Source organism: Pavona decussata, unplaced genomic scaffold (genome assembly GCF_977016875.1).
Source record: "Pavona decussata unplaced genomic scaffold, jaPavDecu1.1 SCAFFOLD_253, whole genome shotgun sequence".
NCBI classification, from domain to species: Eukaryota; Metazoa; Cnidaria; class Anthozoa; order Scleractinia; family Agariciidae; genus Pavona; species Pavona decussata.
Genome location: NW_028145656.1, coordinates 610146 through 622756, shown reverse-complemented (window position 1 = coordinate 622756; position 12611 = coordinate 610146). Strand labels below are relative to the sequence as shown.

Genomic DNA, 12611 nt, shown 5'->3' with positions numbered 1-12611 from the left:
CTGGATACACAAAAAGTTCAATGGCCCAGAACAAAAGTCTTTTTTCGACTTTTTTAGACCCGAAAAAGTTCTTATCAAAATCTTTCACATAAAAAAATCACCACAATTTTTTAATCCCAGAAAAAGGCACTTCGCACCTCCCATCCCTAATATGCCCGAGTACCACCTGGGGTGTGACATTGAAGTGAATGGTGCTGTTTATTATGCTGTACAAGGTGGTTCTACCTTTTGAGTCTGTGCATGAAATCTTAAAGTGTGACCATTCAAATGAAAGCTACCGAGCAGTACTTTCCTGTGGTGTTGTTTATTATGCTGTACAAGGTGATTCTAACTTTTGAGTCTGTGGGTGAAATCCTAAAGTGTGACCATTTAAATGAAAGCTACTGAGCAGTACTTTCCCGTGGTGCTGTTTGTTTTCCTTTCACACGTTAAAAACTTACAGGTCAAATAGTACGTTTGAGGCTAAGATCTCGAAAGTAAACGATTCTCACCGTGTACGTTCCACACTTTATATTCAATCTTGCCAGGCACTTCTTGTGGCAGGTTAGTCCACACACTTCACACTCAGCGCCGTTGAAATACACATAACTGTCGCAGTCACGGCATTTGGAAGCTGAGCGGAGTTTCTTCAGCGTGTGAGTCTGCGCTGCAGATGACAAGCGGCTGTTCTGGAAAGGCCCGGCTGACGTTCGGTTCTTGGCCGGGCGCTTTCTTCTGGAACCTGGGTCCACGGGCCCTGAGTAAAACAAAATGACACACCATCTTGGGTTAACGATTACGGTTAAACGTTTCGCTCCTTGCATTTTTGACTTGTTTTTGTTCTCGGCTTTTAGAGCGTTTTCCAGTTGAGTGTTGAAAGCAGTTTTTCGTTTGCGTTGCTTCCACTGTACAACTCACTGTGATTGGTTAACAAAACTCGCACCACTTTCTCAACCAATGAGAAGCAAAACCAAAATCAGTCGGGACTCGGTCGCACGCGTTTTCCCGCGCTTGGCGCGGGTGACATGTATTTGTTTCGAATTCTGATTGGTTCATTGCGCTCTTTGCGTCCGCTGACGCAGTAATTACTCTGGTTTTGGTTTTTAAATAAACAGAGCTCTATCAAAAGAACAGGGTGCAGAGAATGTAAAGTTCGCGGCATGAAAACAGTGGCACCTTTTGCAATTTTAGGAAAAGCAAAACTTTGGCAAAAGTCGCTTTAAACGTTTCAGCAAGTATTGTAATGTAAAAACAATAGCACCTTTTTAAAGCAAAAGCTATATTGGGTTTATTTTTCAAAAGACAATTATACTAGAGTCAATGCTAACCCAAAAAATAGGTTGTTTCAAGAAAAGTTTAAGTTGTGAACGGTTCTTCGTTGGCTCTCTTTTTAAGTTTGTGCTAGATAAGTAACGCCATTTGCTATGTTAATGGAAGAGTGTTTTACAACCTTTAAGATGTTAAAAAGCACTGAGAAAGCCTATCAAGCATTAAAACATCAAACGCTCACCATTCCCCTTCGCATCGCCTCTATTCTCGCCGTCATCGGATGACATCAACTCAAGGGATTTCGCCCGCGGGATATTTCCTTGTTTACGGGACCCAGTGGGGCTACCATTAGGGGACCCGGGAAGGGATCTACTCGTTGTGCTCTCACAATCACTGTTATTCTCTTTCAAATGACTCCATGCATTCATAGGCGACTGCGAACTGTTAACAGCCTGTGATCCGTGTAGATTAAGACTCTTATGGCGCCGGGAAGTAAATGGTGACATCTTTGCATTCTCTTCTATGGCAAGCTGTTGCTGACTGTTGCGTGAGTCAAATAAGGAGTTATGGCGTGACGGGGTCTGCGGTCCTTTATCAGAACTACAAATGGAAACAAAAATAAAAAATTCTGCTTTGTGTCTTCCTTTTTTTCCTTACAAAGACAACAGTTATCTACATCAACTTGTACAAAGGCCAACGGTTGTCTTCAACTCTACGAGGAAGCTCCTATCAGTCTCTCAATGTAAACCTAACCGGCGACCACTTACATGAAGTACTGAGGATTATTTTCCTGTGATAACGTTTATTTCGCTGTACAAGGTGGCTCTCACTATCGCTGTTCATTATGCTGTACAAGGTGGTTCTAACTGTTGAGTCTGTGGATGAAATCCAAAAGTGTGAGCATTCAAATGAAAGCTACTGAGCAGTACTTTCCTGTGGTGCTGTTAATTATGCTGTACAATGTGATTCTAAATTTTGAGTTTGTGGATGAAATCCTAAGTGTGACCATTCAAATAAAAGCTACTAAGCAGTACTTTCCTGTGGTGCTGTTTATTATGCTGTACAAGGTAATTCTAATTTTGAGTCTGTGGATGAAATCCTAAAGTGTGACCATTCAAATGAAAGCTACTGAGCAGTACTTTCCTGTGGTGCCCTTTATTATGCTGTACAATCCCACTTTTGAGTCTGTGGATGAAATCCTTAAGTGTGACCATTTAAATGAGAGCTACTGGGCAGTATTTTCCTGTGGTGCTGTTTGTTTTACAACACCCTGCACTGACTAATACATACCATCCTCCTGCCGAATAAGGTTCAAATTGATATACTGGACAAACAGCTTGTGGCGAGTTGGCCTGCTGCAGACGAACAAATTCAGAAAACTGGTTTCCAGGCTCGTAATTCCTACTGCTTTCCGCGAGGGTCTGGAACTGAACAGGGGCTGGAGAGGCCAGGGCGTTCATCATTTGGAAGTAGTTGCACGTGACCTAGTGAAAAACGGGTATTATTTAAAGTAAGTGATGAATGGATCTTAAAGGCGTGTTTCTGGCATTCGCCGAAGATTTTGAGGGGCGGATGACATCATCACCAACTTGACAAAGGAAAGAGAGCCTGGGATGGAACGAACACACTCCCTAATCTTTGATTATAACTAGTCTTTGTTGCGTGTTGTTGTTGTTGTTGTTTTTTTTTTGGTTATTAATTTGACTCCCGATTAATAATGTTAGTAGGCATTAAAAGGAATATACCCTTCTCCAAAATGGCGGCAACATATTTGAATGAGTTAAAACTGAACTGAATGAAAAACTGATACCAGCACTGGAAAGAGCACCTTTACTTTAGTAACCTTGCAAAGTGTCAGCATATTAGGTGTTATATCGGCTTAGCAAATGTATGATGAAATTTGACAAACTTACAGACGTTTGTACGACTGGGGGTATACGTCATACCCTCACTCATACAAACGTCTGTACATTTTTTTATTTTTCAACTTACATTTTCTCAACTGATACTACACCTGATATGCTGAAACTTTGCAGGGTTACTAAAGTAAAAGTACTCCTTCTAGTGCTGGTATACGTTTTTAATTTTAACTTATTTGAATTTTCGGCCGCCATTTTGGAGAAGGGTCTATTAAACACTTACTGCTTTCATGGTCTGATCACACTGGTACACCAGTTGCCGTAATTCCAGTAGCACTTTTGACTTGGTATTTTCTAATTCCCTTTGCCTAGCATTAGCCTCGTTCACCCACTGTTTGTAATATTCCTCGGCTTCGTCTGCTTTTCTCAAATCACCTTCCTTCTTTTTAGTGCCACGAGCAAAAGCGGAAAGAGTGGCAGAAGATGACTCTTCCTGAGAAGAACAACAAAACAATGGAAGTGAAAAACAGTTGTTTGTTTAATTCATGTTGAGAACCCCGAGGAATGGGAGGGGAGAGATAATCCTTGGACTCGTTGGTCAGAATAGAGCGGTTTTCAATTGAGAGTGGTAAAACCAAATTGACCAATCACAGTAGACTTAAACAGCACAATGTACCAATCAGAACTCGAAGCCAATACGTGTGACTGGCGTCAAGCGCGGGAAAACGCGTGTGGTTAAGGTACGATTGGTTATGGTTTGGCTTCTCATTGGTTGAGTAAGTGGCGCAAACTTTGCCAACCAATGACAGAGCACGAAATTATATTTATATTTCGACACTCAATTGAAAACCGCTCTATGCCACCAGATTTCTCCAAACCCTAGCCTTATTTCGAACCAACAATACGTAATATTTCATACTAGTGTCACAGGTCTCTAAAATCCATTCCCACTTTCAAGCCTGGTGCAGTATTGGTAAATCGAACTTGATCGTGTCCAATGAACCTTTCAGTTTCTCTTTTTTCCAGTTTTCTTCTCACTTTCGTTTGAAGGCAATAAGAGATAAATGCTCTTACGGTTTCACTCCCCCACTGAGGGAGTGGTCAAAACTACTTTACTCGAGCTAGACCCACCAAACCACAAAATAGATGGTGGTCTCTGCCTGCACCCCCCTTCCTCAACCTCTAAAGATGGTGTCTCTATTGCATAGCTCCCTCCCCAGCCCCCCTCTATCCAGCAGTAAAAATGAAAAATGATATTCACGCTTCACTTTTCTTGTTTATCTAGCAATACTGACTCTTGCTAGCTGAATATTTCTGTGTCAAATCAAATTTTAAAGCCAGTAAATTTTGTCGGTAATGTTCATGAGATAGGTGGGGTCTTCAATAACCCCCCTACTCCAGACAAGGCGGGTCCTCTTTGGAACACACTTGTTATAAACAGTTCCCTAACCTCTATAACCATCACAAGCTAACCACAGCATTTTGTTCATTTACGAAAAAAATGGGAAAGTGACGATAGAGATACAAGTACTGATTCTCTTTTCTATCACACCAACAAATTCATAAGTTTGGAAATTCCATTACAAACCTTCTCCAGTTGCTGTTGTTTCTGGATGTACAAGTTTTTAGCCTTTTCAAGATTCCCCAGCGAATCATTCTACAAGTTGCAGGAAATAAAACAAATCATAAGTTGTCATACTTATCTCAGGGGCAAGCAACGTTCCTAGATCGTTTTACGTCCTTTAAAGTGCCCCTAACCCTTCAATTTGTTTTCTTTTGGTAGATTTTCATCTCTGTGAAGAACACTTTTTCGAAAATTTTTTTTATAAATAGGAATAGAAGGAATCTTATGCATGCTGATTCCTTTCTCTACATTTCGAGAGTTGCTGCATCCAAAAGCTACACATTTTTCAACCATTTTCTCTGTTTACAATTGAAGCATTACCGCGAATCTTCGGATATTTTTGCACGATGCCCTTTTCTTACGTCACGCTCCATATTTGGACACATTTGGCCGAGTGGGGGACTAATGCGAACGATAGGTGAAAATATCGACAAGACAGCCTTCACTTCTAGCGCTCGTAAAAAAAAAAAAAGGATTCAATATTTCTCAAATTTTTTTTCGAAAATGAGTTCTTGAAAGATATGGAAATCTACCAAAAGAAAACAAATTGAAGGGTTAGGGGCACTTTAAAGACATATTGTGTAAGCTAATATAGATTCATCTGTTTGGATGCTTTAGCTGAAAAATTTAAGTTGCTGAAAGTTTTAGGAAACTGAGTTTTATTCCTTTGAACAATCGGGGCCAGGTGTATACAGACAGCTCTCGCCTTGTCGACACCTCGCTATTACGGACACCCTAATAATACAGACAGCAACGTTATCCTCAACAAAAACAAATGACAGACGTTTGACTGAAATAAATTCCTGCAATTACGGACGCTTGCTATTAAGGACACTAACTCGCGGTCCCGAGGGTGTACACAATAAAGCGAGTTGACTGTACACGGTTGTTCACTTTATGGAGATGGATGGGGCAAAATGACCCATCTTTGAAAACCAGAGTTTTCTTGTGTTTTCTAAACCTATCTTACCAGTTTTTTACAAGCTTTTGACCATGTGTCCTTGAGCTCCTTTCTTGCTCTCTCGTGTGTGCTTCTTCTCGTTGATAAAGGCTGCACAAAAACATGCAAAAAATTTAGGATGATACACTAGCCATTCCAAGAGTGTTATTTTAATTTTTGACAAGTAATATATCAAACACGAGAAGGTGTGTTTCATCAGATATCCAAACACTGAGAACGAGGTTGAAAACACGAGGCGCAGCCGAGTTTTTTTAAACAACTTCGAGGTGTTTGGATATCTGATGAAACACACTTTCGAGTGTTTGATATGGCTTCTCAAATGATCAATAATTCTTGGAGAGGCTAAAGTTGGCAAAATTTTATGGTAATTAGGAACACATATCCAAACCACGGTCACGGTAGTGATTTTCTTTGTTTTCTCTTGATGAATTGTTAATGAATTTGAGAAACATAATTACAGAAACCAGCAACCGGAAACATTCATATCAAAGAAAGTAAAAACTGTGTTGACCCACAAACTTATTACAAGGGAATTTTACAAAGAGAAAGTACTGACCTCCATAAACTTGGTGGACATGAGTCCTGTGTATGTCTTGCTGGCATTCTCTGCATAATCAATATCCTGTCATTTGTTACAAAAAAAATATATAATTCCTCATTTCAACAAAGTATTACACACTTGTTCTGTTGCCTTGAGTTGCTTCAGAAAGCAAAGGCTGTAAATATGGACAAGTTCTTCTAAATATAAAGTTCTTAATGAAAATAAATAAACAACAACAACAGCATTATTAAACACATAAAGCAAGTTCACATATCCCTCACAAGAATAAAGTATTAGCAAAGCTTATTACTTTTTTTCTAGAAACTCAAGCAACTAGGTTGAGGACCCAGAGCTGGGTTAATTTCTTCTGTTTTGGTGTAAACGGAGAACAAAAGTGACTTTTCTTTGAATTAATTTTTAAGCTTGCAAGCAAAAATAGAAACACTAACCACGTGTGTATTCTATAAGTGATAACCAGTCTGTATATAAAAGTAGAGCTAACTTGAAGAAACTTGGATTTTGCTGCCCCAGAACATATCCACACCCCTCCCACTGAGAGTGTTTTGGTTGCACCCCCCCCCCCCCCCCGCCCACCTTCCCTCCACAGGAAATTCCAATTCAGCTTTGAGACAAACCCAACCTCCCTCTCCAATGACCTTCTTTGGGGGTGTGGGAGGAGGGGAGGGGTGACTTTTTTTCTGGAACCACACATTTTAAGACCAAGTCATCATGTTCACTTAACCCTTTAAGCCCTAACAGTGATCAGCATCAAATTTCTCCTTGTAATATCAAATGCTTATTCAATCCCTGAGGTCACGAGAATTTAAAGGAGATGATCACCCAAGGTGAATTTCCTTGATATTTTAATAACTTCTCCACAGTACTTTATAAGAAAAATATGGGGGCAAGATAGGAGAATTTGGTCTTTGATATTAGGGGTTAAAGGGTTAATCCCTTCATTTGTTGCGACTCACCTGATCCAGAGCTGTGACAAAGATAGACTGAAATGGGAGATAGTTCTAGGAAATAAAACACACAAACTTGCTATAAGAAAAACATATCAAGCTTACTGGATAAACTGGCATAAACTGCAAGTTCTTCCAGTGTATTTTGTAGGAATAAAAAATGATTATTAAAGTTTATTCTTCCTCTGTGAAATTACTTATAATTAACAATCATTCCACCAGAGCGTGTTGGATATGAGATGATAGATAGCCAACGAGGGGCGCTGAGTTGGCTATAGTCATCTTATATCCAACAAGCGCGAGTGGAATAATTGTTTTATTAAAAACAATCAAGATATATTGCTAGATTTTGCTGATTTTGCTTCAAAAGAAAAACCAGACTGAAGACAATTTAATGGTCACTATTCTCAACCATGGTATAATGGCTCATATACCATGGCTGCTACACCAATCAAATCCCTGGAATTGCATTACACGATGATCCAGTTTTTAATGTTAAATACTATTTTTCTCCCAGTGCTCAAAGAGCAATTTCATGTTAGGGAAAATGTTCTAATCTTTGCCAAATATTGACACTGTTTTGACCAAAATACAGCCCAATCTGCCTGACAGGACCCCTTTAAACTGGGATTCTTAATTTATTTGTCCCTTGGTACTGGATGGGCTCACTCAAAGGAAAGATGGTTACCCAGACAACTTAAAAAAGATCTTTAGATTCTAGTACATTTTTCCAATAGAAATGGAGTGCACCCATGTGAAACAGTGTAATTTTGGTAGGAAAACAACATAGCTGTCATCATTTTACCACAGCTTTTTGTGAGAATGGTGTAGTGGCGAAAACAACACCTTGAGATGTAGGAGATCTCATCTTTTTGGAATCAAGAAAGGATTATTTATCATCTTTCAAAACAACTGCATCAATTTGTTACTGACAAGGAAAAAAGTGAAGCTGGGATTTATCTCTTCTTGGTACTTCACTAAAAACTTGCAGTCAAATCTCAAATTGGTAGTCGTACTCACACAACAATCTTAAGGTCTCTATTCACTCACTGGTGCACAGGTCAACCAAGTACCTCTGCTTGTACACAGGACTACCTTACCTCTTCTGTTATCGCTGCTCTTGTTGCCTGAGCCAGTTTCGTTAGTTTATTGGTGTATTCCAGTTCTGTGAAATGGTTAAAAAGGGACTCAATGAGTGTCTCAATAATAAAATTAGAACTGAATTGAAAGAAGTTCAATCATATCAACCAGTGAAGTCCAGGGAATGCTTTTATCGTAAACCTATTGAGAAAATCCCTGTATGAGGGCCGTATGGGAGCAGGGCTGGAAAAAGCCATACAGCCCTGGTAGAGACAGAAGGCCCCTACAATATGATTTGAAAGATTGTTGTTGCTTGTATAACTCATCTAATTTTTGACTTGAGAGTACACACCGATAGCAAACAGCAAATTAAAAATTAACTTTACTTCACAAATCCATAGCTCATTATTTTTCTCTCCATCAACTACAAAAAATTTCAATTGGTCATAATTATGATAAAAAATGTATTGACTCTTCAGCCAAACCCTGTTATTACAGACACCATTGGGACCAGAAAGTGTCCGTATTACAGTGTGTCCTTATTAAGCGGGTTAACTAATTTTATGGAAAATGTATGGAGCAGGACAGAGAAAATTGTCCGTAATAATGAGTGTCCGTATTAAGTGGGTGTCCATATATAAAGTGGGGTTTCTCTGTATAAGGTTAGGCTCTGAGCCATGGTGTGCACACAGACCTTGGTGGGCTTGGTCCATAGGCCATGACCTTGTGCTAAATTTATTCCCATTCAGCTCTCACACTGAGTCAGTAAGTAGATGTTCATTAGAGCGGTTTTCAATTGAGTGTCAAAAGTAATTTCATGTTTGCTTTGGCTTTGCATAACTGCACTCTGCAATTAGTTAACAAAACTTGCGCCACTTTCTCAACAAATGGGAATCCAAACCAAAACCAATTGTGTTTTTTGTGGCACGCGTTTTCCCGCGCTTGGCCCTAGTAACAAGTACTTGCTTGGAATTCTGATTGGCTCGTTGTGTTGTTTATGTCTGTTGCGATTGGCCAGAGTAATTACTTTGGTTTGGTTTTACAACACTCAACTGGAAACCCCTCTAAAACTTCACAACAACTCTCAACTGCTCTTACCTAAATGAGCTCTCTTGTCAACATAAGTTTCAATGTCTTTGGAGTATTTGGCCCAAATCTTAGTTCTCTGTTGAAATAAAACATCCCAAACACTATTAACAAAAAAGGTTTAATTGACGCATTTTCTCCCAAATTACAATGACACATTTGTTTGACAGGCAGATACAGTTTAATGTCAGTTGTTATACAATAAAAATGATCAAGTGAAAACTGGATAGACAAAAACATTTAATTTTCCAACCTGCATAGCAATGTCAACACCATGTTCCAACTGTATTAAAGCTCTATCCAGCTCATCCGCTTTCTCAGCCGATGTATCCACTAAAAATCAAGACACCAAGATTAATTGATAAATTTAACTCACCCAAAATATTTATTCATAAATAAATCAACAAATAGACCTTATGTAAATATGGCTGAGATTTGAAGAAGAAGAAGAAGAAGAAGAAAAAGAAGAAGAAGAAGAAGACAAAGAAGAAGAAGAAGACGACGACGAAGAAAATCTTTAGGCAGGGAGCCCACATCACATGAGTGCATTTCAGTAGAGCCCTTTGTCTGCATTCAAATTAGCCTCACTAGCATTGATCAAGGGTAATATTCCTTTGATTTTTTAATCAAGAACGAGGTTAGTAGGGCTTATTTGAATGCAAACAAAGGAATACTAAAATGTCAGCCATTTTTGCATAGGGTCTATTGGATGCATGCTATTGTTGTTAAACTTTGGTCTTGTTTGTTATTTTTGTAAATAGTGTAAACCCCCTAAGAAGCCCCACGGAGGTGTATTTGTATTTCAGGCCTGGAGAACACTGAGGGCAGGAGCTTAACCCCTTAAGGCCTAACAGTGATCAGCATCAAATTTCTCTTTGTAATATCAATGCTTATTCAACCCCTGAGGACATGAGAATTGAGGATATGATCACCCGGGGTGAATTTTCTCGATATTTTAATAACTTCTCCCCAGTACTTTTATAACAAAAACATGGGGACAAGATAGGAGAATTTATTCTCTGATATTAGGGGTTAAAGGGTTAACAGAGAGTGGGTTTATTTCAAAGCCTGAATTTGGAAGAAAAGTTGAGTTTAGCTTTACCCAAAATTTATCTTCACAACTGACTGAAACATTCCAGTACTGAGTCACATAATAATATAACTCTAGAGTAAGTAGATAGTTAATCGCCAACAGCAATTGCACGTTTGTTTTGGCTAACTTCTTTATTATGTATGTAATGCCTATTGTAACTATGCTTAGTCTTTAGAGAACAAAATTAGCTTGCAGGATCCAAAAAATAAATTTAAAGCATTACATTTAAAGCGTCATATATTTCCTCAAATAAGTTTTGTCTTACTATTGTAACTCTGCTTTTGTCCTTGCAATTATAAAAACAATGAATGCCGTTGTTACGCTAGCTCGATAACACTTCCGCCTATTGTAGCTCACGTGCTGATAGACCCACTGGGAGCTGTTGTTTTTGAACATGCATTGGTACACTGAGTTTTTAATTATTTCTGTTCTTTTTTCGAAAAGCTTCAACAGGAAATTCTGGTATAATAGTAGCCTGGCCTGCTTATTCTCAATTTCAGTTGTCAATCAACCATCAGAGCATAAACAATTGACAATCAACATGCATGTTTTTCTACAAGCCTTACTGATAAAAATAATTGTTGGCTTAGTTTTCAGAGTAAATCCTTTTAACAGAACTAGATATCAAATGTCTTATATTGCTGTGGTGATATTATGAGATTCCGAGGCATATTTTTCAGAGGACGCTAGAGTCTACAATGCAGACGCTATAACAATATTTTACAATAATGTAAGACTCAGTTATAATAGGAATAACAGCAAAAGTTAAGACTAGTACGGATTGATTTCCATTATTGTCTACACTCATCATTACACACTACACACAAAAACAGAACAACACAACATGCAGGTTTACACATACTGTTACAATATATGATTACAATAATATATTATTATATAAGACTTAGTTAAACTAAGAAGTTTTATAAGCTTTACTAGTTTGTCCATAATATTCTATTGAGATTTACAATATTATTTACAAGGCTAAAAAGTTAAAACAATATTAAAAACCAAATGTTCTCGACTAATCAAGTCATTCTTAGGGTAAAAAGACCGTTCCCATCGGAATCACCTAACGCACAAAAGAAATGCACGTAGCGGACGGTCTTTTTACCCTGAGGATGACTTGATCAGTCGAAAACGTTTGGTTTTTAATATCTTTTTAACTTTTTAGCCTTGTTAATAGTATTCTTTATTAGTTTATTACAGTAGTTTTATTACCTGACTCTTTCTTCTCAGTTGGAACTCTCCTCACATCTTCAAGATAATCTTGTTCATCTTCGTTATCTTCCTCGTACCCTCTGTCGTCATCCTCGTCGTCATCATCACCAAAGTCATCTAATGACTGCTTAAAAAATGAACCAAAGTAAAAAAAAACTGTTAGTATACTTGAAAGGTAGCTGCTTTAACCCTTTAACCCCTAATATCAAAGAACAAATTCTCCTATCTTGTCCCCACACAAGCTTTTCTTAGTAAGTACTGTGGACGTTTTTAAAATATCAACAGAATTCCCTTTGGGCAATCATATCCTTAATTCTCATGACCTTAATTAGGGGTTGAATAACCATTGATATTGCATGGAGAAATTTGATGCTGAGCACTGTTAGGGCTTAAAGGGTTAACCCACTAACTTCCAAACCAGCCACAACTGGTAGACCTGCCAACTTTTTCTGACTTAAAGGCATGAGATCTCTATCCTGGGGGTGCCACGATTTTCAAGACAACACGACTACATCTGAAGATTGCCAAAGACGTTCCGAATTATTCTGAAGTTCTCAAGAAAATGATTTAATATAAGCTCCATAAGGACCTTCAAAAATCAGAGATTTCAGGGAAAGTATTGTCATTTACCCATTTTACATGGACTTTTTGTTTCTTGCATCGGTTTGAACTTACACATTTTTGGAAAGTGTGTCAGTTAAGGTTGTAATAGCTCACATTTTTCAACCAGGCGCGAGAAATTGGTCTGCAAGCCTGAGCTGGCATGAAATCGAAGTTTTCAACCCACAGGCATGAGACTCATGCCTAAGCCATGAGAGCTGGCAGGTATAAACTGGCTTTCTACCAAAATTGAGGAACAACGTGTCCTTCCTGGCAAATGACACATTTCTTTAAAAACTTTCTCATTCACCATGTCTACATGTATGTGGAAAC

The 12611-nt window shown here is 38.5% G+C and overlaps 1 protein-coding gene across 5 annotated transcripts in view; it reads right to left on the bottom strand.

The window, feature by feature from the left end:
* Positions 1-12611, bottom strand: part of LOC146456905 (uncharacterized) — a 48487-nt gene that overhangs the window by 14453 nt on the left and 21423 nt on the right. For 3 of the 5 annotated variants that reach the window (XM_085092503.1, XM_085092505.1, XM_085092506.1), the window contains 12 exons: positions 11679-11805; positions 9618-9697; positions 9377-9443; positions 8299-8363; positions 7208-7252; positions 6249-6314; positions 5702-5782; positions 4696-4764; positions 3391-3600; positions 2539-2732; positions 1490-1848; positions 492-736 (listed from right to left, as the gene is read on the bottom strand). In XM_085092503.1, coding sequence (XP_084948629.1) covers positions 492-736; positions 1490-1848; positions 2539-2732; positions 3391-3600; positions 4696-4764; positions 5702-5782; positions 6249-6314; positions 7208-7252; positions 8299-8363; positions 9377-9443; positions 9618-9697; positions 11679-11805 — 1608 coding nt within the window. The remainder of the gene's footprint in view (positions 1-491; positions 737-1489; positions 1849-2538; positions 2733-3390; positions 3601-4695; positions 4765-5701; positions 5783-6248; positions 6315-7207; positions 7253-8298; positions 8364-9376; positions 9444-9617; positions 9698-11678; positions 11806-12611) is intronic. The other 2 variants (XM_085092504.1, XM_085092507.1) reach the window with 1 other exon arrangement.